The sequence below is a fragment of the Carassius auratus genome, chromosome 48, assembly GCF_003368295.1.
Source record: "Carassius auratus strain Wakin chromosome 48, ASM336829v1, whole genome shotgun sequence".
NCBI lineage: Eukaryota > Metazoa > Chordata > Actinopteri > Cypriniformes > Cyprinidae > Carassius > Carassius auratus.
The window spans coordinates 2,107,941-2,133,979 of NC_039290.1; the positions used below are offsets into that span (position 1 = coordinate 2,107,941).

Genomic DNA, 26,039 nt, shown 5'->3' on the forward strand with positions numbered 1-26,039 from the left:
AAGAGATGAGGATTCTGCTTTATGAAATCACACGAGTGCCTCTTTTTAGGTTGACCTCACTCAATGTTGCTGAGCAGACTGTTCACCTGGTGTTATTCTGGAATCTGTCAGGAGATGTTAAAAGCTTTATCTGAATCATCAGATAGTAATGCCTTTTAATACTTTTCAAGCAGCTAGAGAGCGCTGCCCTTGATTTTTAGCATACTATACTGCCACCTGGATGTAATAGGGTGCTATTACATGTAAGTAGAAAGACTGCAGGGAACAAAGAGCATCAAATTATACTGTTTGAATGCTTTTATCTGTAATAAGATGTTTATCCAAACACATGGTCAATTTCTGAAATATCAGACACTTTTAAAAAATAAGGCAGCATGTAATCAAGGGACTAAGATGTACTGTCGCTCAATGTATGTAACTTGAATTTTCTTTCATTTTCTATTGTTATCTGCAGCTTGTAATCCTGCATTAACACAGTGCAAAAATGTATATAGGTTTGTCAGAATGCACTAAAATACATTTTGGGTTCATTTTGTTCTCAGTTCGGTGTCTCATGAGATTGTCAGCTACACTTTTAAATAGCATATCAAGGTTAACCAATATCTCACAGATGACCCTGCTTTTCTGTTATATTATCTGCTGGCACTGTAGTCATTAAGCCAAACCCATTTACAGGATTGTTGATCTGAAATGAGCAGAATGGAGGATTTTCAGCTTCACTGGCACTTTTTCTAAGATTTCATCTTTTTTTTTTTTCATTGTACGCTGCCAGGACTATACCGATTACCTGTTATAATAAATCTTTTTGTGTGTTTGTGTGTTTTAAGACCCAAAAATTTTGTAGATTTTCTTTTCTCATTCTATTTTGTTTTTCTAACACTTTGTACTCAACTATTTGTAGTTATTTGTATTTGTGTAGTTTAATAAGACTGCCTGATTCCCCTTTTTACTGATAGTCACTTTACCAGATTTTGATGGACTTTATGTTCCATAAATCCCACATAGTGCACAATTAATTTATTATAGAATTAGTTCATGCAAGTCAAATTGAATGCAGTTTCCCTGAGATAGATTGAACAAAAAAAAAGTCATTTAGAATAGGATGATCTTTTAGGCTTAAGAAAAAAAGGATATTGTTGGGGGGAAATGCTTTGAGTATGTCCTTAATTGGAAATAACCTCACTCCAAGTTGGACTGATAGTTGTTTGAATTGTCCTTATGTACATATGTGTACCATATATTTTACAGTTTTTCATGCATGTTGAAGTGAACACAGTGCTGCAGTTTTGATTAAATGAAAAACAAAACAAAAGTTTCTAGTCTCATTTACACACAATGAAAGATTATACAATATATAATTTTGTTTTCATATAATATAATTGGGCAGAGTTTGATTCTTGTTATTTAGAGATTTATTGGTCCACTAAGCTAACTTCTGAAATATTTTTGAGTACATCCAGGGTTTTATTTATTTATTTAATTTATTGTGATACCAAAAGTTTGGAAGTTTGACTCATAAGTTAATGCCAATACACTATTTAAACATTTTATGGAAAATCAATTTATTTTTTAGATTCAACCTGTTTAATAAACATATGCAATATTTTTAATACAAATATATACAACATTTTGAATATAAATAATCTTAAAAATAGTAATAATCTACCTATATAAGTTAAATATTTAATTTAAAAAATGAAATAAATACACAACTATATTTAAAAATATATAATGGTCTTATATTATAAAATATTATATTAATATATATTATATATTAAATATCAGTAACATAAAAGTATCAGTAATATACATATATAATGATAATATGTATTAAAATAATTTTACATTAAAAGTAAATACATACCTATATTAAAATACAAAAAAAATCATATGATGTATTAATATGTACTGTTTCTTTTGCACCATACACTATAATAGACTTATTTTTCATGCATTTTAATATTATATTTAAAAAATGAATAAATACACACATTTAAAAAAAAAACATATATTTGAATGTATTAACAAATAATTTTTCTTATGAACCAACAAGTTTTTGAAGGTAAAAGTACAGTGGTGATCTGTTTGATAGTCTATGTATCTACTGTAGTACATAGCAGCATGGTACATGTCCATGGTAGTATTACAACCAATACAATCTGTCGTGTTGCCGCTAGAGGGCGCGTGCGTGCCGTCTCGAAGTGTGTGCGTGTGCGTGTGCGTGTGTGTGTGTGTGCCATCGATCCCACACAGGAGGTAAACGCGATCACGTGACCGTGAGTTCTCGCAGCATGGCGGAAGGAGTAGTTGTCCGGGTGGATTGTTACTCACCTTTTAACTTATGTCCTCAGTCTTGACGGGAGGATTTTTGTCTTTCGAAACGCATTTTATCACACTTAAAACAACTTCAACGTATTTTCACGACGATGGCAGACCGCGGTGTGGATTTGACAGTTTTAACGTTACCGAAGGAGGTTAGAGATCAGTTGGCGGAGTTGGAGCTCGAGCTGTCTGAAGGTAAGAGATGGAGTTATCGCCTCAGCCTCAATAATGTTAATACAATTAACCTATTATTTAAATCCCACAGTCGTTTGACGCTGTAAAATACACACATATAAGCTCAAATGGGTGACTGTCTACTGTTTTGTGTTAATGTTTGAATGTCCTCTGTTTCTATTCAAATAATTTTTTTTTCAGACAGGCTGTGTCTTAAAAACTAGTGAGCTGCCTACCTAGAGAGTATGTCTGCTTTTCCGAAATGCAGTTTCTAACGTTCCGAACGCGCCTGTGATGCCCAGACATGCTGTATAGGTAGGCAGCTAACTAGGTTTCGAGTCACAGCCGGAGTGTGTCGGCAGAAATTATGAATTTTCATTTTTCAAATGTGCTTTTAAACTGGTGAACTAGAATAGCTATGGTGCAGCATCCGGCCGTTATTTTAACCTCAAGAGACTTGAGACTATTGTTTGTTCGCTGATCTAGATCTCAAAGAAAACATGAGCCCTTGATAGTTAACGTTAGGCTAGACACAATACTAGAGACAAATCGAGTGCACGAATTTATGTGTTACGATCTTTGTTGTTCTCAAAGCCTTTGTTTTAATCTAGGAGACGTTGTTAAAGGGGCATCACTTTTGCAATGACAGCGTTGGTCTGTTTTTGCTGTATTCCTGTCTGCACACACACACGGAACTGTAAAACACACCTTTTCTGTAGAAAATTATTTTCTCTCTTTTTATTCATTGTAGTAAAATGATGATCATCCAATTTGATGTTATGGCTTCATTCTTGTAAACTATTTTCAGCCTTTGGAAACATATTAGTCAGCTTATGGAGCTCATTATTAAATGTTCTTGTCAGTTATTTAGTTCATTCATAATGTTGTGTATGTAGTTTATAGTTTTATTGATCTCTTTCATTGACAGTTGACTGTACAGTAATGCAGCACATTTTTTTAAAAATATTTTTGAATGCTCAACAAGGCTGCTTTTGACACATGACACAGTAAAACCGAAATATTTTCATATTTTATCTATCTTTTTATATACATATTTTTATATTTAATATTCTATCTATTCACAGGGTTTAGAAGTTCATTCAGTGTTCATGACATCACAGCAGTGGTGTTTCATGCACCGTCATGTATCCTCTTTCAGTCTGTGAAAGGCACTGTCGCTGTACTCATTCACTCTGTCAGAGAGCACTTTGTGGGGGAGATGTGCTGGTTTTCAGCTTAGTAATAGTTTTATTCAACTGGAAGCATTTAGTGTGTGGACCACGCTCTCAAACAGCTTGTTGATGTGTGCAACTACTTATCAAGAAAACCAGCAATAAAAACTGTAACACAACATCTTATGACTGTATGATGACAGCCCTCTATGGACACCTTGGCAATTGAATCATCATTGGCTAGTAAATATTTTAGTTTACTCGCCAGACTGATTGAGATATTCATATATATATATATATATATATATTAGGGCTGCACGATTATGACAAAAATCATAATTGTCGATTATTCCCTTGAAATTGTAATTGCGATTATATATTACGATTAACACAATTTAGATTGAATAATTTTTTTAATAGCTTTATGCCATTGTTTGAAGCCACTGCATGCCATATTGTTATATCAAAATAAACCAGCGGAAAACACTCTTCCTTCCACTCTTTTTTTAAGCCTCAAATATCATATTATATATATATATATAATTATTATTATTATTTTATTTTTATTTTTTTCTGAGAAACCAAACCAAAGTAAATATATGCATGTATTATGTTATATTAAAACAAAGAAATTCAAACAATTGGGAAAAAAACCCTTATGATAATCTGTAGAGAGAACAACAACATATCTTATGCACACAGAATGATGTAAGTGAACTTTTTTTTTGTGTAATTGTGCCTTTAAACGATTACATAATTGTGTCATCTGTAATTGTAATTGCGATTACAAATTCGATTAATTGTGCAGCCCTAATATATATATATATATATATATATATATATATATATATATATTTCATATATATATTTGAAAAATAGAGCAGTTTTTTTTTATAATACACCTTTAACATCAGTACACTTTTAATGTCAGTCAGTCAAGCTTTTACTTATAATAAAGTATTATTTAATTATTTAATATAACTTAAGTAATTAGAAGTAAACTTGATTAATCATTTTAACTGAACATTTAAAATTGAGAGGTGGTTGTTTTTTGTCATTCAATGTTTCTGAAAAAAATGGGAAAAAACTAACAACAATACTGATAGGATAATAATGGTATGAATTCTTATAATAAGAACTATATAACACACTTAGGATTACTAAGGATTAATTAGCAGCTGGATTCATGAATATTAATCAGGCTTTGTGCATTCGCTTGAACTGATTTGCTGAAATCAAAACAGGGACAATAATTACCAGCCAATGGGATTACTGTTTGTGCATTAACTCCACCCACTTCCGGGAAACCCGGCTGTTCTTAAGAGCTGAAAACTTCCATAAGAACGCTTATATTTTGAAAGGGAAATAAAACAAAGAATATCGTTTAAATGTAGCACGTCAATTCTCTCGCTCTCGCTCTCGCTCTCTCTCTCTCTCTCTCTCTCTCTCTCTCTCTCTCTATCTGTGTGTGAGAGAAAGCAATGGCGATTTGTGTTCCTTCACACTACAGTTTACGGTACATCAAGTACAGGTGCGCTGTGCATCCATTGAGATGAACTGAGAAATATCACAGATCACAGAGCGCTCAGTCAGAGAGTGTTTGCGAGTGAAAATATATCTGTGCTAAACTTATACTTAGCCTCCAATTAACACAATGGCAAGTAAAATCTGAGAATTTATTAGCCATTGGCTAATATTAGACATTATTTAGTCACCAGAATGAAGATTTAGTCGCAAATGCGAGTGATTTACTCGCAATATAGGGTTGGATGACATACTATAAATCATGACAATATAATTACTGATGACCGTTGAGCTAGGGCTGCACGATAAATCGAACGCGATGCATTGTGATGCACATTTTGTCAGTAAAGACGGTTCTGTGATTAGTAGTGAAGCTTCATCACCTGCTTTCCAGTGGAGCAGCATTTACTACACAGAGCCGTAGTTCTCTGACAAGCTATGGAAAATCGCGTTCATAACACAGTTGTTATAATTGTAGGATTATGAAGTCTATAAAATCGTTCGCGATAATGACAGCTGTTTGCGTATCTTCTCACTGAACTATTGCTCTTTGTAGTAAACGCTGCTCCATCTGAGAGCATGTGAAAATACCACATTTAATAACATGTTTTTCCTCCAAACTTACTTCATAACTTCAGTCTTCAGAGTGTTTGAAATAAATCATTCTGTGAGATGATGTGGCTTCTTAAACAGAATAATTAAGGCACACAGTATTTCATTGTATTCTAAGCAGTGATAATGATAATTAGGGCTGGGCGATATATCTAACAATATGATCATGCGCATCTAGTCAGTAGTTCAATCTGTTTATTCAGCTGCAGGAAGGGCATCTCCTGGATTTCTTCATGGGGCCTGTTTGGATTTTCAGCATGAGAGCGCCCTCTGCCCATAGGATGGAGATTTACCACTGATCACAGAACTGTGCTTTACTGAAAGATATGCAACACAATTGCAGCTTCTGCCTAATCACGATTAATTGCCTTTGCGATTTAATTTTGATTAATTGTGCAGCCCTACTTTGAGCTATGTTTTTTAATGTTTTTTATGGAATTGTTTACACAATTGTTGCAACAAGAAAGTCATACGTCTTTGCCGTGACATGAGGGTAAGGAAATCATGTTCATTTTTGGATGAGCTGTGTTTTAAACCACTGTTTTGCATGTGAACTAGAGGTCTGTGACTTTTGAGAGTGTGTGCAAACAACATGAAAGCTCTTGCAACTTCGTGTTTAGTGGAAGGCTTTAAGCGCCCCTGGGGCAGGTGAGTGATCCAGAGTGTTTGGTCAACTTTAGGATGGTTGCAGGCTCCCTCTTCCCCTCTTCCTATAGGAGCAGCTGTCAGTCTTGGCTGTTGCCTCCCTGGACAGTCACCTCCCCACTAGCGTGTCACAGTCATGACCCTGCTTCTCCTCTGCTTGCGCCATCTCCTTTTCTGTCTCTCTCACTCTTAGTTAGAGAGTTGAGTTTCTACAAATATGACTCAAATGAATCACTGCTCACTGACCAATCAAAATACACCACAAGCAAATTAATCATCTTAATCAGACTAGCAGATAAGATTATATCTTTACATTCAAATGTCCTAGCACTGCTCGATTATGGCAAAAGTCATTATCAAGATTCTTTGGTCAATATTCAGTTATCATGTTTATTAAAATATTAGGAGTCGGCAATGTGGCCAATCTTTTAGATGCTTGTGGTTTTCACAAGGGCACATATTGACCTTGGAGGATAGAGATATTTCCCATTACCATGCTTCACTGGGGCTTTTTACAGTGGAAAGACTCTTTCCAAATGATCTCCTAATGACCTAATTCTGCAGGGTTTTAGTGATCGAAGTAACAATAGGCACCATTGAGCTGATCTGGACTTCGGTGGTTTTGATCTGAACTGGTATTTGAAGCTTTCAACCGAAACTGTTGTGTCCCAAATGACCGTCTCTGAGAGAGGAGACATGGACTCAGTCTGCAAGCGCATGTTTGGGGTCATCCACCCTATGGCCTCCTTACCAAATGAGGCATCCCATCAACAGTTGTAGACTCTTCTAAACAAAAACAGCACCTTGATAATCTCTATATTCTAGTGAGCCCTAATTCTTCTGTCTAGTAGTGCTTGTACACCTTGTAATAAAACCAGTGCTGTCATATATGAGTCATGTAAAGTGTTGCAGGAAGTCTAGTGCAGCCTGAATCTGCTCTTGAATGTGTTCCACTCTGTCTAACCAGCTTAACCTGGAACTGAACTCAATACAAAAATAATTCAAGCCCCTGGTGATGTTGGTCAGAAGATCTTTGAATCTCTAATCTCTTCTAAATAGTTTTAGAACAATGGACAATTAGCCTGCTACCTACCTAACCCAGCGTCTGAGCATCATGGACGGCTCCTGTGCTGTGCCAGCTTACTTAAAGCACTTCTGTCTCTTTAAGGGAAGGTCTTTTAAAATCCTGGATTGTTAGTGGCGTCTGTGGACAGCTGTGATGTGGAACTAATGTGTATAGTCTGTTAGTATTGATTGCTGTTATGCAGAGGGTTGAGTTCAGGCTGTCTGCAGGATGGAGACTCAGTGCTTGACTGCTGCCATACTGATGGAGGGGGCATGTTATTGCCAGCTGCTTCCTATCTAGGACACAGAGTGACCGAACATGGACTGAACCCCGTTCATTTGTGCTCAGAGTCATGCTCGCTGTTTCTTTTAACTCTGTTAAACTGTCCACTGACCATTAAGGGAAGCCACAGATATCTCTTTTTGCCACAAAGTTGTTTCCCTTTTTCTTCTGTTGTTTTGTGTATTCTATCAAATTTTTTTAAGAGAGACTAAGGATTTTTTTTCCCCCATTGGAAAGTCAAGGTCGAGACATGTTTGAGCAAAAATTAGAGGAACAAAACTATAAAGAAAGTAAAGGATTTTTTACATTAACATTTTCATGAAAATTAAGCACATTTTCCCCCATCAATTTTCAGTAACCTAAAGAAACGCTTATTAATATTATGCAAAAAAAAAAAAAAAAACAGTACAATATTAGAAATACGTATTATATTATATATAAATTATTATAAACATAAGCATGTAGGCTGTTTATTTATTTTATATACAGTTTGAATGTGCTTCATAGTTGTTTCTACTGCCTTTAATGCATGTTAGAATTAAATATATTTTTTTATTACTGTAATCAGAATTTGTGGAAAAAAAGCTTAATTTTCATGAAAATTTTCAATGTAAAAGAATTGCTTCACTAAAACTAGGCCTCATTTTCTTTATGAAAAAAAAGGATTTTTGTTCTTTTGACTTTGAGGTGTAATATGTATAATATGTAATTTTGTGGTCCAGGGTTACATATGATGTGTGAGATTTGCTGTGAAAAGCTCTTCATTTAAAACATGAAGACTTGATTTTCTGTAAAGCTGCTTTGAAACAACATGGGTTGTGAAGAATGCTATACAAATAAGAATGACTTGACTTGAAAATATGTTCAGTTGACTATAGGCAGACTATTTGCATGTAGATATACCCTGACCACGAGTACATCGTCACAGTTCCTCTTTTCTGTAAATGACCCTTTGTTACACATTTTATGGAGGAAAGGTTTGTCACATACTTGCTGGATAATCAAATGAAGTTTCTGAACTTTAAACTTTATATCGAGCGCTAAGTTTAGACAGATGGGACATGATCCGATGTCCAGGCTTCACACAGATTCTCTTTCCCTCAAACAAAAGCCCAGAGCCTCTTCTCCTGGTACTGGGCCCACTGGGTCTGCTCCCTCAGCGTGGGTCGTGTAAGGAACCGATCCAAGCTGCCCTTTGGCTGTGAATAGTTAATATCGCATTGCTGTGGTCTTAAAGGGGGCTGAACCTGAATTATTAACATGCTACATTAAATACGACGAGGCTTTGCTTGAACCTCCCTTTACTGGCACTATGCGAACCAGGGTGTGTACGGGGGAAGTGCCATCACACTGCTCCATCAGTCAAAGTCAGTGTTGTGACATAACGGAGCTATGCGCTGCCAAGGAAACACTCATAACTTACAACACAATGCACCATCCATGAATAATAGGATGAGGACTCCTTATAAATCGGAATATTATTGTTGCACTGTGTTTTTGTTCAAATGAATGTAGCCTTGGTGAACATACAAGACTTTTTTCATGATCTTACTGACCACAAACTTTGGAAACAGAATTCCACTGATTTTACTTCTGGAATCAGTTTCCAGCAGTTTCAACCCTAGTGAGCAACACCGCGAATATTCCCGGTGCACAGAGCTCAGCCAATCATAACAAAGGTCATTTACATATAGAAGTCATAACAACAGGCTTTTTTTCTTAGATTCATAGATAAGATGGGAAACTGCATGGTGAAAGAAACCTGGACTAATAACAAAAGTGGACTTCTTTGGAAAAGTAAAATGATATAAAATAGCTTCTTTTGGTGCTAGAAAGCAATAACTTCTAAGACCAAAGTTCATATTCAGCAAGTTATTCGCTGATACTGCCCAAAAAGTACATTTTGGGTTAGTTAAGTCCCCACAAAGTTGTTTACAGAACTCCCTGCAGTAGTTAAAGGAAAAATCTGAACATTTACAGACAGATGAGTGTAGAAGTCAAGAGCTTTCTCCAGTCCACATTCTGCTGCTGTTCCCAAACCTCAGCCTTGTTTACAGCTTTTATTCAAAGCACCCGGGACACTCCTGTTTTTGTATCCCTCCATCCTACACTTCCCTTCAGGGAAAAGCGTTTCACACACGTTCAGACTGTGAGAACCTGTTCTCCCTGTGTTTGTCCTATTGTTTTTGCTTGATTTGCACTCATGCCTTGTGGTATTTTACTCTGCACTCTTCTCTGAGTAAAAGCACACTGAATCAGATCTTACATTTCAGAAAAGGGGGGGACTGTAATCTCACGGTTCAGACAAGCACTGGATTAACCTGAGTTTTGAGCTCTTGATGCTTGACGTGAATGAGCTGGAGTGGTTGTTTTGTTGCCGTTGCTCAACCACACTCTTGTCCTCAAGGCCCAAAGTTAGTGCGAACTGGCTGGCAAGTGCTGACATATCCCTCCTGAAGTCCCACGTACATTCACTGACATCAGGTTTCAGTTTGGGCTTCTTTACAATAGTTTGTTTTACTTTAGATCTGTCTGACTGTTGTGATATGGTGAAGGGGAGGTTCTGGGTCGAAACTTGGTCTGCTGTTCCTCTCAGATACGTATATTTCATGACTCATTTGTGGGAGTTCTTGCGTAATATGTTGTAAAATAAAACACAGCATAGTTGAAGTTGTTTAGTGGTTGACCAAATGTGCCACCAAGATGCCAGGGCATTTCTCCTTCCATTTTAGTAAAAAAATTAAAGATGATTGCCTTTCAAACACCACTAATTAGCTTTTATTTTACACAGAAATATTTGAAGCCATAAAATGTGCATTATTCCATGAGAGTTTTGGTCGGCCCAGTGGATTTATAGCTATATGATGCAGTTAAGCTCAAAATGATTAATTATTGGCCGATTAATCAGTCTATCAGAAGTTTTATTATTCTGTCAGCAAATGCCTCAGTCGGGAGTGAGTCATAACACTCATGTTCTCTTTCGTTGTTGTGTTGCTTGTCTTGTCTACTTGTCTACCAAAGTTGTTGTGAACTCAATTTAACCCATGAGTAATGAAAAACTGATTTAAGCAACAGTCTACTCAGATAAAATGACCTCTCTTATGTTTTAACCAAAGTTCAGCTCTAATCCTCTCTCCCAGATCTTCCTCCCCTTCCTCGCTCTGTCTGTTCTCAGTGTGTCATTGTGCTGTAGTCGGGCCTGCTGAATCAGATTATGAGCATTCGATTGTTGGTGGAGGGTGTCGCCATTGTTAAGCATTTTACCAGGAGCTCTACGTGGTCTAATTTTAAATCCAAGTGTGACATCACGAGCTACAGAAGGGCTCGCAAGATCTTGTCACTTCTCAAGAAGGCCAAAACTTGTAAATATATACACACATATAGCCCAAGATGTCTTTTCTCTAGTATGTAAAGCCTACTTATCCAGATCCAAATAATTTCTGACTGATAGACCTGCACTCTGTTTCCTTCAGTATGCTGTTCCTCTTGGAAAATAACACCAGTATTGCATTACAGAATGAAAATGGGTTGTGAATCTGACCCAACGTGACTTTTTTTGGTTTGTGCAGTAAGGACAAATTCAAACGAATACCATATACCACTATCTAACTGACACAAAGGCATGTGTGAGTTTCTTTAGTTTACAAGGACTACATAAGAACAAAAGCTGGAGATATTTAGAGGTGTGGTTGCACAGATCCCTGAACTCTGTCAGCGATTGAGATGTGTTGGCACTTTGCCGCATCATAAAGCTGTCAAACATCAAGGTTTTTCTTTGTGTAATCTACAATTTATGCAAACATCATTATATCTGGTGACAGAAATCAATTTCTAAAAAAAGGGTGGGCTAACCTGCCAATCACCTGTTTTTCAAATGACTCATCTAATTGTCTGTAGGTTCCACCTAAAGGTGAGTGAGGGTCGAGAGAGTGTGTTGTCATGAAATGGTAAGAAATGAATGAGGATCTAGCATATGCCTTTTTCACAATGAAACTCTCCCTTCCTCCCACTCTTCTACTGGGACACACCCTGTTGCTCGGGGACTTATTACATGTTTCCAACAGGTTGGATTGAGACCAGGATGCGTCAGAGCTTGGCAGCTCAACCAATCCCATGTTGCCTTATGATACACTCCTGATATAATGATCAGCCAACCTTTGCGTATATCAGTGTGCATTTACAGCGGTCTGAGTAAACATATCCTGAATGCAGGGCTTTCCCCTCCTGGTCATGTTTAATCAGCTATTTTCTTACAGGGCTGGCCTCAATGATGTCATAGTTTTCCGAGTAAACAGTTTTGAGGGAGCAATGCTCACTCTCTTGGGAAACTCAGTTTGAAGCTGAAAATCCAGTCTCCTCCCACTATAGTGAATGTTACGAATTTAAATTTGGCCGTGAGTAGTCATGTTGTAAGAGCACATGAATCTGTGCTTCCTCATGTTTGTTGTTTTGAAGACTGGATGGTTTCATGAGGAGAGTGGATTGAGAAATATATGTTTAATATGGCATAGCTGTGTTTGAGAAAGTGAAATTATTTTTTTTCTTTTATAATCTTGGCTGTTTATAGACTCCACACCAGTTAAACATTGAACCCAAAAATGTTCGTAGCCCCAAAATACTACACTTCTATGAATATTTAGACCTTAAACATAATAAATTTCCAACCTCCAATGACCCAGAAAAAAAAAAATCAGTAACATTTTATAATAACAAGGAGTGTACAATATATTGAAATCAGTGTAACTCTGTCATAGGGAGATTTTGTGTGGGTTATAAGCTGGAAATAATAAAGCTCTTGATTGACATGATTAAAATACATGTTTTCGACCAATCAGAAGTCTTCTGAGCATAGAAGAGGAACATGTGCCCTTTGCGAGCTCCTGCTGTTTGTTTAGTATGTGTGAGTGTGAGGTGGTTTATCCACAGCACTGGTTGACTTTAACTGGCCTGTGTTGAATGTGTTGCCTAACTGTAGTTGTGACCCACTTGATGGGTTTGTTTCTGAATCTGTTTTCAGATATCAGTGCAGGTAGACAGAATTTTTGAGTCAGTTTTGTGCCGTTGATTCCATTACATCGTCTGTAATCACCAGACACGTCTCAGACAAAGCCCTCCAGATATCTAGTTGCGACATGAAACCTCCTTTTTCTGTTTGAAGATTGATTTAGATGTCATGCTTGCAAAGACACTTGTGCTTGACCCAGCATACTTTCTTATTCACTCTAAGTGTCATACATGGATAAAATATAGTAATCTTGGTAAAAGTAATCTATGCTAAAAAAATTTTTTGCATAAAAATATTAATACAATGTGACAATAAATCTTATTATTATTATTATTATTATTATTACATTATTTAGTTTAACCTAAAGTGTCTGAAATAAAATTGTAGCCTAATGTTTATTTTTTATTCCCATTATTTTTCCTAAATTGTCATGCAAAAATGTTAATATGAAAATGTATGTCATACTTATAACAGAGTGATGCTCTTTTTCCCTGACTTATCCTGGCCAGGATTACTAAATTACTAAAATGTCTAGGTTTTGGTTTTCTTTTTCTTATGAATATGCCCTCTATGGTCCTCCATAAATGTTTTTTTGTTTTGTTTGACCATTCTCTGTAGATCCCACCTATTCACACGCCACAATTTGTTGACTATGTACAGTGCCTACATGCTATTGGTCAAACTACTTTTCAGTATGAAGTACAAAGTATGAAGACAATTGGAAAACAAACCTAACAGGTTTAGCTGCAGTGTAGCGGATAGGTCTGGATTTGTGGATGTACTTGTAGGCAACTTAGAGGTAGTAACACGTTTTTATGTGTTTTTAAATGTAACACATTTAACAGGCTCTTCAAATATGCTTCAATTCTTTGTTAACGTTTTTCAAAGATTCGGTTTCACTAATCGTGGATTCTGAATGCATTGCCACAGATTTTGCTTGCACTTCGCAGGTTTTCGTTTGGTGTTTTGACACAAAGTTCTCGTGGTGGGGGGGTGGGGGGGATGCTTAACAATGATCTACTCTGATTGGATAGTGAGCTTTTGATGGTCTGGAAGCTCTGGAAGTACAGAAGCCATTCAATAATTTTTTTTCATTTTTCATTGTGTTTTTCTTCTTTTGTAATGGCAGATTTTTGATAGTTTCTGAAAAAGTTAGGTTCATTTTTATTGAACAAATGTAATTCCATGGAATCTGACCTTGACACTTTAAATGACTCCAGTTAAGCCTGGATGAACCGGACCCATCAGCTTTGCTCCTTCAACCTACTGTAGTGAGCTGCCTCACTGCCTATATAGGCAGCTGCCTAGCATCCTAAAGGTCAACTCCATAAGTCACTGATTTGAAATGCTCTACATAGTTAAACAGCACTCATTATGCAAAGCACACAGGGGACTGAAAATGTATTTTATTTACACATGGAAGACACATTTTATTATTTTATTTATTTTATTTCATTTTTAATTGATGCTTTTCAGTAGATATTTATTAAAAAAAAAATTTTGAGCTTGTCGTAGTGCGTTCTGGGATAGCATCTTCTATAAGGGAAGCTGTCTGAGAATTCACACAATTAGCACAATTAAGCTATCTATTTTTTGGAACAACCTTAAGCCGTGTGTCCATCAAAGAATTTTTTCCCTGAGGTTAGCGTATTTTTCGATTTGTTTTAAATGGGAGCTTTTTTTTTAATGTCGATAGCATGTGGAGCACTCCGAGTTTTTTTCTCACTGCAGAAAGTTGAAGAATGTTCAACTTTGGGTAAAACACAATTCTCATCACAGTGGAGGAAGGGCGGGACTAATACCAGAGTCCCTTTAAGGCAAGTCATGTCACTTTGTGACTTTACAGATTAGTAGGGGTGCGCAGATCCGATATTCAGGATCTGTATCGCTCCGATACTGGCATTTTCTGCTGGATCGGGTATCGGCCAGACGAGACCGATCCAAATCTGATATAGTGCGTATACTATTGTTATTGTTAAGCCCTACGAACCCCACAAAAACATTATAAACTACCATAAAGTTTCTGTGCACTATATTCCACGCGTTCTGAAGCATTTCATAGTTTAATGTGAGGTACAGAGTTCTCTAAACTCTTTTCTCTGTTGCTGCTGTCAGTCATCCTCCATTCTCCATTCTGTCTATGCCGAACACTGCACGCTGTGGCTCCGTGTTGCTTCAAGCACATCGTTCTGCGCACGGGATGCGCATAAGTGATTTGTGCCACTCTGTATTGGAGCCTTTCATGTTATAATAATTTTGCACAATGAAAGATGCTTAAAAGCTTTTTTTGTTCTGTCTTATCTATCATATGTTGCTGCCTCATTACTGTGCTATAAATATAAAAGAAATTTGCTTAATTTGTTGCATTTATTTATATATAATAATGAATTCTATTTACTTGTTTTTCATTAATGTATATAACAATACAAAGAGCAATGTATAACATTTTACCATATTACACCGATTTACTTTTATTTTTCCCCCACTAAATTTTTTTTTCTCTAAATATTTAGATTTTATACAATTATTGTAAATTGTCATTTTTGTAGAATAGCTGAATTATTCACTAGTTTAAAATAGTATTTTTCTCATAGATTATGGTTATCTTTTAATTTGTTATATTTCTTTATAATGAAGTTGTCTATTTAGTAGGTTCTCTGTAATACACAAAAGAGTGATAATCAGGTCAACACACACTGAGGTATAGAAATACAAAAAAAAAAACTGTCTGGTATCGGATCGGTATTGGTAATGTCGGGTATTTAGAACTTTTGGTATCTGATTCTGATCGGTTCTAAAAAATTTTTTACAGATTAGTGGTTGGCTCTTTTACTCGGAAGGTGGGGCTTCGTTCGATAGAGTGGCCATATTGATCGTCGCATTTTACCTCATTCTAAACTATGAGTGACACATCTTGGGTATTCTATAGTCTTTGTTAATAACAAACAACCATCAAACCCTGGTTGTACTACAACTGAACTGAAAAACAATGGACAAGGTAATATTGCTTGTCTCTTTTATGGCTTTACCAGATGGAATTGCTGGACTACCATATTATTGTTATGAAAAATAAGGCTTGGAGAAACATTTAATTCAAGACGCATCTGCCATATTGCTTAAGTGGGTATCACAGCAACTGTGTCTCAACTGAAAAAAACCTGCTGTGCTCAAGCGTTCACAGCTGGGCATTTTCAGCTGGCTAAAAATGCTATGGCCTTACTGCTGGACCTATGATGCCTAAACTACCTCTATAGACCCCTTATTAGGTTTTGAAATAAAACAGACAGCTCTTAAAAGTTCCATTACAGCTTCTGTATGAATCATCCATCACACATGGTGATCATATGAATGCAGAGTTGTTTAGTAATTTTCGTGGTCTTGTCAGTGTAATGAATTATGACTGTTGTGAAAGTGTTTTGGGGAACTGATGTGGGCCAGAGTATGTTTAGTTGTGTTAGTAGAAGTTGAAGTACCATAAAGGTTTCATGGAGAAATCTGGTCTGGGCTCTAATGAATGCTGTGGTTTGGGGAATGGGCTGATGTTTTTGTCATAGAGACCAAGGGAATTTATTGAAAAGAGAATCGTGCTGACCCACAGCAGTTTAGCTCTAGTTCAAGCTTGTCCGTTTCTCTCACGGTCCTACAAGTGAGCTCCCAAGGGTCTGTGTTCATCTGCATTAGAGAGATTGTAACCCTCACATGCACAAAGTACACACACACACGTTCGTGAAGTCTCCCAAAGCCACACCCTTGCATGGCCTGTTCATTAGTCTCTCTGGGGAAGCTTACCGAGGTGTAGTGTCCTGATTTAGCTTGTTAAATGAGGCCGGAGACCCATAGGGACATGTCTGCAATAGACTGAAACAAGGACACACATACTTATCAAAACTGAATGTGCTACAATGCAGTTAATGTATAACACCCATAATAGATATGTTATAAATGTAGTGATAGATAGATAGATAGATATAGATAGATAAAAGTTGTTATAGATAGATTTTAATATTATTATAGATATAGAGAAAAATTATAGACATTTAGGGTTAGCGTTGTTACTAGTTATGTAACGATTCACTCAACTCACTAGGGCTGTACGATTAATCTAAAAGTAATCGAAAACGAAATTCAGAACCTCTAACCGACGTAATTTTCCCATGTTGGTTATTCCGTTTTTTTAATCCTGTTAATACTTCCCCCTTAAAAGCATACTACCACGTGTGTAGCCACATGACTCTGCCCCATCCAGTCAGTGGCATAAAAGCAAAACACGGAGGTGAACACCGGTTCAACACATAGTGATGGCCTTGTGTCTTCACTAAACTTTGTCAGTTGTATTTGTTTTATGGTTTGGACATTCAAGCGTTTAGACTATCGCATGTGTATTATTATATCGAGCTACCATGTTCGCGCAGCTGCATTGAGGCACGCACACTCATATAAACAGTAGCTGTGAAGATAGAGTAAAACAGTAGCTAGTCGTCAGTCTGTCCTGTGATTTATCACTAAAGTAGCTTAGAATCTCAAAACTTAAAGCATGTTTTTATACTTTTGAAGGAACTAGACTATTTACAACTCACAGCTTCACAATAATATAAAGACGGTATGAATAATTCACCTACGCAATTAGTCATACTGGTACTTTGCTAATTTATCTTTATCTGATTTTTATTTATCTCTTACACAGAGCAATAATCTGTAAGAAATGTTAAGAACATGGATAAAATAACTGCTGAATATTGAGCTATGATGTCAGATCACAAAAAGTCTTTAGTTTTATTATATTCATAAGAGACAGATAGTCTGTACCGATTTTTCCCGGAAAAACACGACCGGCTGGAGGCGTGACGTGTGGGCGGAGCTAAAGAATAATGAGCGCGAGTAAGCTTTTGCGTTGAGAGCGTTTAGAAGCTGTGACATTACTGTGAGGGAAAAAAAACCATCATCCAAAACAAACCATGGCTAACAGTCAGATTCAGCCGTTTATTTATTATCCAGAATCAGATCCCGAGGCTGAAACTGAACGAGAGCAGCAGCAGCAACGACTCGCTCCGAGCGGGGCTCGAACCCGGGTCTCCGGCAGGGGAGGCGGACGCACTAACAAGGAGGCAGAGATATTTTAAGCAGTTTTACTCACCGCCTGCGGTTCCAACACACGATCGTGACCCTTTTTCGTTGGAACTGCATTGTCCTTAAGAAATAAACGATGTGCAAATCCGGCGTCAAACTGGGCCTTGTTTGTAAAACAAGCATCTTCGAAATGCAGGGAACAAACACAAACACTTGCACAACTCCGTTGATGCTCTGTAAAAATGAACTCCATCCACTGGTCCCTTAATGCTGTTTCTCTTTTGGTAATCTGTGCGGGGTTGTCTTGCCCTGGCAACCAAAAACACACTCCTTTTGTGACTATTCGTGACGCTCTCGCTCTGATCAGGCTGTGCTCAGCCTCTCTCTGCTCTGCTATACGGGAGCGCGCGCTCTTCCGGGAGAAGTGCCCTCAGGACCCATATAAGGAAATTCCGCTCCATCTAACGTCACACAGAGCCATACACGAACAACACTTTCCGAAACTTGTGACAAACCGGAAGGAGTATTTTTGGAACAGAAATACTCCTTCAAACGTACAACTTAATTTTTGAAACTTTGTCCATGTTTAGCATGGGAATCCAACTCTTTGTTTCAAGGTAAAATGTTCAATTAATCTAGGTTTTGATTTTAGGTCACAATGTAATACGATTACAAATGATTTTCTCACTATTGATGACCTTTTATTATTGCTTGGACAAAATGTTGAACATTTCTTTGTGTAATTGCAATATGAAATTTTAAAACAAACCCCAAATCAAATAAATAAACAACACAAGTAAAATAAATATTTTTATATAAACGGCTTTGCCTGTGCTCTTTCCATTCGGTTAGAGGTAACCACTGGATTTTAATCATGAGGACGATATTATGAACGCGATATTGCGTAGCTTGTCAGCGAACTACAGCTCTTTGAAACAAAAACAGAATGGTCTAACTTTAACTTTGTGAAATTATGCTACATAAAATAGCTGAAAGAGTCAGTTCCTCTCAAAGATAATTCATAAACTCTTACCCTGAACTGTATTGCGATTTGATTAATATGTCAACCGATTTGAATCGTCACATATTTGTTTATACCAGCTCGCCATGCATTGTTACATCACTATCTGTTATATATTTAATTTAACAAATGTTTTTCAATGATGATAACATGTTTTCAGGGAACAAGATCTGCAAAATATTGGTATCTTACAGTTTGAAGTCTGTGGTATTGTTTTACTTTTTTTGTACCGGTATACCACACAATCTTAGCCTGCCTCCCATTGGTAGCTGCTGCACATTGAATGAATTCAAAATGAATGACTCGCGGTTGCTTTGTCACTGCAAATCTCTGTCAGAGTGAACGCCCATGTAGTGCCGTGACTCAGTTTTGTATCCTGTGTTTGATTTACAGTGGATGTTCCTCAATCTATGACGTGTTCATATCTCAATATCTCAATGTTATCTATCAGAGAGGGTATCATACCATTCACACAACTGCATATTATTATTTTTTTAATACATTCAGTGGAAAATGCTCCCCCAACTTTTCGTTTATTTAGAGGATTAGTGGCTAAATTCACACATTGTTTAAATAGCTGGCATTACCCTGGAACTAACACAGGCTTGTTGGGTTGTTTCTTCGTTACTGTGACTGCAGAGCATTTATTGAGCCATTGATGGCCATTGAACTGCCTCAGTGTGTAAATATTGAAAGCAGAAGCACATCTGTGAGCACTTAAGTGATGGAAAGTGTCAGCCTGCTGAATGCTAGGGACAACACTTTTTAAAAGTGTGCTTTCCAAACCGGCAGATTTCAAAGGTCAGTGTGATTTATTGATTTGTTTTGTGCTCTAACAATGACAGATCTCACTCGTTTGACTGAAGACCAACCCGCTGAAGGATTTAGCCTGTATCTGTTTCTTTTAACTGTAGTACAGTAATGATCGTCACTCTCATCCTCTAATGAAGTTTAATCAGCCTGATAGTCTAATAGTCACATAGACTAATTGTCATTAGAGCCACCGGTCCCTAATTACATGAAACAACAAGCTGCAGTTCAGACAATCAGTTTTTTTTCTTTCAGACCCTGATTGTAATCATAAAGTGATGGTATCAGGAGGATGTAGCCCTGTAGTGTAGTAGTAGTGGGTCTGCTGTACTGAATTCTTGGTTGGTACGATTAACTACAGATTACAGGCAATGCATGCCTCTCTCCCCCCCATTTTACTTTATCCTTAGCTTTTCTAGTGCAGAACCAAACAATTCATTAATAATAATTAGGGCTGTGCCAATCCGATATTCGGTATTGATATTGCTCCGATACTGCCATTTTCTGCCCGGTCGGATATCGGTCCGACAAGACCGATCCAAATCTAATATTCTGTGTATACCTATTCTGTAGGGGTGTGAGAAAATATTGATACACATGAGTATCGTGATATTTTGTTTGACAGTACTGTATCAATTCTCAAAAACAGAATATCGATGACACAATGCTTAAAAATGTGCGCAAACAAAGCACAGCAACGTCACTTGATTGTGTAACCGCGATAGAGATGATAATCCAAAATTTCAACCGGTTGACAAACTTCTACTGGTTAAATGTGTCTATTGGTATATCACCCACCCCTAAAACAAACACTGTCATTAAAATAGAATAGCAGTTCTTAATTTTAGCTTTAAGATGTAATTTATTCCTTGCATTTAGACTGGTTCAATACTTAAAAAAAAAGAAAAGGCCTCAATCATCTCCATAGGCTATTTATCTCCTCAATTTCGTTCTTTGTAATGAGTTTGTCTCCTACAAATACTGTCTTTAGTGTCAGACATTTAGATTTATATAAGATTATGATTGTGTTTTAAAACCTAGTGAGCTACAGCCGACAAACCTGAGGCCAAAAATTGCGAATCAGATCATCTCTTTTTGAACTAGACACACAAACACAATTAGGATTGATTGATTCCCAGCACCGCCACACTCATTTTACCTTTAAGTGCGATAGACTCCTCGATATCCACACTGTTGAGTAGAGTGGTTTTAAATGAGACGCACCAGGTGGGTTGTTTGCATGTGGTGAAGATGGTTGAAAGAGTTGACAGGAAGTGATATCAGCCGCAGACCCTCTGACTTGCACCTGCCTAAAAACTTGCCATTGTAGTTAGCTGTGCAAATGGCCACCGCATGTCATGGTCTGCAATGGCTTTAATATGTCACACTCCGCACTCTCTTTAAAAACATAATTCATCATCAATCAATAATTTACATTTGTTCATATTTATTTAGAATATGTAAATTATTAAAAAAGTTTAAAACTTTTGTTTTAAATTTAGCTAAGAGGTCACAACATGATGTATCGATCTTCTATTGGTCACACGTGATACAAATTTCCAGGGCTGAGTTCAACTTGAACCTTGGGACACAGAGAAAATTGTGTTAGCATCAAGTCTTGAAGTAATATTTGATCAAGAGTGTTTGGATCAGAGCTTAATGTCTGGGAAAATGTTGGAAGCTGGCAACCTATTTGCTTTCAAAATGGACCTGCATATGTGTACTGAGCCACCGACAAACAACAACCTTGATAGTTGTGTATTTGAAAACGAATTAATGCAGGTCCATCGCTTATCCCCGCACCTTATGGATGAAATATGGATTTAAAGTGTGCTGAGTATGTGTGCTTGTGGGTGTTTGCATATCCGTATGTAATTCTACACATTCCATCTGCCTAGTCTGACAATTTAAGTTCTTATTATGTGTGTGTTGTTGTTGTTGCCTCTGTGTCCTGGAAGCTTCTATCACCAGAACAAATTCCTTGTATGTGCAAATATATTTGGCAATAAAGCCCTTTCTGATTCTGATTAATGTCTGCACTGGCTCATCATATTGTCTTAATAACAGCTCTTTGGAGTCTTTTGGACTGACCCCTGCACCCTGTGACATGCATCAGCAGCTTAATTTTTCCCAATTGGTTTCATAGTCAAATATGCAGCAGTGCATTCCTGCCTTCAGGACATTTCTTCTTCTTCTTCTTCCTCTGGCACTGTGTTTTTATTAGTAACACTGATCGGCTGTTAAGCAGCTTTTGTGAGTGTGTTTATAAAGGGTCCTCTTAAATCAGCTGGACTGTATACAGAGCCTTGATAAGTGTTTTCAGTGTAGGGAACAGTCATTCAGGGTTTCTTTTATTGGGAAGACCTGTTTGCTTCAATGAACCAGTTCCAAAAGAGTCAGTTCACAGATTTGTTGAGTCATCCCTGTGCAGCTTTTTTGTTGTAAAATACATAAAACTTGCTGTCTTTCATGAAGTTTACAATTATATAATGTAGATTGCCTCAAATAAGTTTATGGTTCCAACATGTTGCTCTCCTGAAAGCTTTACCACTCACATTCTTCCTTTAAGGGTGTTCATGACAGCAGTTCAGTTACTAGCGGCGGTTCATGTTTCACATAATTTAATCATTAATTTTATCAAATAAAATTTCATGGTTAATCAAATCCAAATTAATCATTATAAATTTGACTTATGAATCAAATCATCTTTCAAATTGTCCCATTGGTAGTCTTGATGGACATGAACTGCTCAACTTTGTTGAATCCCAATAGACAATGTTGTTTATCATCTCAAAAAGCCAAATCTCTTGCAGTCACTCTTTCACTGCAAATCACTGTCATTGTGAATGCCTTTTTGCAGTTCAACATTTGACATAAAATTACAATTTTAATGGAAAAACTGACAATAACAAGTCTGTCACATATCCCTAAACTGAAAAATTTACTTTAGGATTTAAGACAAAAGCAACACCTTGAATTAAATGTGAAATTTTGAAATAGACTAAAATGGTATTTTCTTGTAAAATGTACTCCAGTAATCATTGTAGTTTGGACTTACTAACCCTCACCCAGCTTTGTTCATTAGGTGGTCTGTGAGTTAAATGAGGACGTCACCTCAGCAACTGATTAACTGTTGTGGAATGAGAGCCGTTAGCTGATGGGAATTATGATTAGCATGGACTAGATTCTGAAAAATCATCAGGAAAGTTATTTATATTCCTGTCTTTCTCTGGACCTTTGCCTCATTTTCCAGACCGCAGAAGCCTGAAGCCTAGCAACCGCTCCTGTGGTGGGGTATTCAGCACCCTCTTAGTCGGGTTCTTTGTTTTTGCCATCACTTTCTTGCGTGTGTGTGTGTATGTTCTCATTGCACTTCCTCCCTTGTACTCGTGGGTTTTTCCAGTCACCCTGGGGCCCAATGGAGCAGGAAGCCCCACAAGCTTATCATTTCCTCTGCTATGGCTCTGCCTGAGCTGTGTGTATGGTAAACACACTCACACACAGATCCTGACAGGCTTGTTGGGTGAATCCAAGTACGGACACAGATAACAGCGTGGACGTTAAACAGGTATTTGTAGAAACACCCAGCCCCTCATGTGGTGCTTGTGTGTCCGTTCAGTGTAAAGTCTGTGTTTTGAATACTGAAGGGAACTGACTAGCGGTCCCATTTGGCCACCATTGCCTTTCTGCTAGCCAGTTGGCCCTAGTCATCATCCAATCAGCACATTCCTCCCCATGAATACACTGGGACCACTTTTGGCAGGCCACTCTGGGTGGGGTAATGTCCATATCCTGTGCGCTCACCATTACACACACACACACACACTATGAGACATCACAGCCATTATAATAGACCTTCTTCTTTCTTGAGCTTGTCAGCCAATCAGTCAGGCATGATTTCTCCATTCTGAAATAGACAGGTGTGTGTAGATGAACATGAAAGGAATTGAGAAAGGGAGGGAAAGAATGGCTCTTTAGAGAAGAGTGAGTGGGCACAAAGCTCCCTCAGTGCTGGAGTGGCACTGCCAGTTTGCGTGGACCTGTTGTTGTGCGAACACAGACCCTGCTCTGTGTGTGAGCGTGACCCAGCTGCCCTCCCAGCATTACATCAGTCTCCCACATCACCCACACACACAATGAGACTCCAGTCAGCCACCCCTCCATATGCCCAGCACGCTGCCTGCATGCAAAAAGCAGCTTTACGCTCTCACACACTTGTGTGTAGTGTTTTTAGCTGAGTGCTTTATTAGTACATTTTGACAAGATCAGCATCTCTATTACAGTTGCCGATACTTAGGGTAAGGCATTTAATCAGATTCCTAAGCATACATATTAAACTTTTGGCATCCTGCACTGTATGCATTTTGAACATTCACCATCATGTTGTTACAAACCCTTTCAATCTCTTTCTGGAACATAAAAGATATTTGTAAAAAGTTGTTTTAGACAACATTCGCATTCATTGTATGGACAAATTGCTAAATATATCATTTTGTGTTCCACTGAAAAGTGGAAAAATAATATAGGTTTAGGGTAATGAGAGAGTAAATGATGTCAGAATTTCATTTTGGGAGAACTATCCCTTTAAATTTGAAGGAAGGAAGAACATATCTAGATAATAATGGATTTGAGCAAAGTTAGCAGTACACAGAAAACACTATTACCACCGTAGCAGTGCCCTAGAAACCACCTAGAACACCATTGCAACTTACTGGCAACTCTCCAGAACACTTTATTAACACCAGAGACACATAGCATTGCCTTTAGCAACTACCTAGAATGCCATAGCAATGCCCTGGCAACTCTCCAAAATATCTCATTAATGCTATAACAAGAAACTACCTACATTATCTAGTACCCTGGCCCTGGCATTTTGTATGAATGAGCAGCAAACACATAATCTTCATAAATTGTAACATCTGAATTTGTACTTGTGTTGATAAAGTTTGTTCTGCTGTAGTAGGTTTTAAATAAGGAATATTGTGTGTGTGAGCGGTCACACACTGAGCAGATGAGGCAGGAAAGGGCTGTTGGGTTTCTAGGCCACATTCTTAAGCAGAGAGAGTAACCAGGCATGAAGTCTGCGCTCAGTGCGACCCGTCCCTTCTCATGCAACCACAGAAAGAGCCATCTCTCTCTTTCTCTCTCTCTGTCTCTTTGGGTGTTTGTGCCTCACTGTTTTCTCTCTCTTCTGCTTGCTTGCTTGCTTTCTCCTCTCCTCTCATAGCTGAATTGGCCCACTTGGCCCCTCTGACCTTCTTTATACTTCCTTTGTCTGTGAAGTTCATGCCGACATGTTGCATGTTGATTTTTCAGCATAAACACCATTGTGTGTAATCTTATCACCTGAAGCTGACAGCTGTAGCTGTCTCCTAGACGGACCAGATCTGGTTTAGAAAAGTACCAGGAGCCTCGTTGTATCCTCTGGAAAACCGATAGTCGTCAGCCGATCTGTCACTCCTGGTTTTGTTTAGCTGCGATTTGGCTGTGTAATGTGTTGTTGCCTCAAACTCGCCACAGGCCACGAGGTGTGAATCTCATCCAGCCGCGTGTCAGAGGAGTTTAGGAGCTACTTGTATACCAAAGCTTAGAGGAGACGTGTGTGTGTGTGTGTGAATATGGATGAAAGAGGGGTGCTTTGTGTGAGTTTGAGGAGCTTTCAGAGTGGACTTTAACCACTGATTGTAGTATGCCAAAAACGACTTTAAGAGAAACAAGAAAATGAACAGGGTGAAGGTGGATACATGTGATTGTGACTTAAATGGCCTTTCTTCTGTTTTTTGCTTGTTCTGTTTGTTTTTCCTTAATTTTACGGAACCGTTAACCCACAGATGAACATTCTGTCGTTTTTTTACTCACTCTTGTGTTGTTTCAGACCTTATGACTTTCCTCTTTCTGTGGGACACACAAAGAGAAATGTTGAAAATGTACTGGCCACTTTTTACCCTTCAAGATAATTCATAAGCACCTTAAACATTTTAGAAAAACAGTCAGTATGATTATGTTCCAGGTCTTCTAAAGATGATGGCTTTATGTGAGAAACAGACTGGAAGTCATGCTATCCACATCCATTCAAATATGTCATGCTCTATGAAATTTGTTTAATATCTTTTCCAAAATCTGTTTTTTTACGTTTTTTTTTTTTTTCTGGACTACGTTTTATTGGTTAGATTAAACATGTCTAATAATCAAAAAGTGTGTCTAATTAATTGAAATTATGAAACCTAAACATTTTAACATAAAGTTATTAAAAGTTTAACACACACATTTTTTAGGTCCAATGAAATCCATTTTTATTTTTTTCTCAAATTCAGTTTTATTTATTTTAACAATTTCTGT

General features: G+C 37.5%; 1 protein-coding gene across 2 annotated transcripts in view; it reads left to right on the forward strand.

Annotated features, from left to right (window-relative positions):
• The first annotated feature begins 2,267 nt into the window (after positions 1-2,267).
• Positions 2,268-26,039, forward strand: part of LOC113065496 (disco-interacting protein 2 homolog B-A) — a 44,742-nt gene continuing 20,970 nt past the window's right edge. For both annotated transcript variants that reach the window (XM_026236763.1, XM_026236764.1), the window contains exon 1: positions 2,268-2,517. In XM_026236763.1, the coding sequence (XP_026092548.1) occupies positions 2,427-2,517 (91 nt within the window). In that variant the 5' untranslated portion in view covers positions 2,268-2,426. The remainder of the gene's footprint in view (positions 2,518-26,039) is intronic.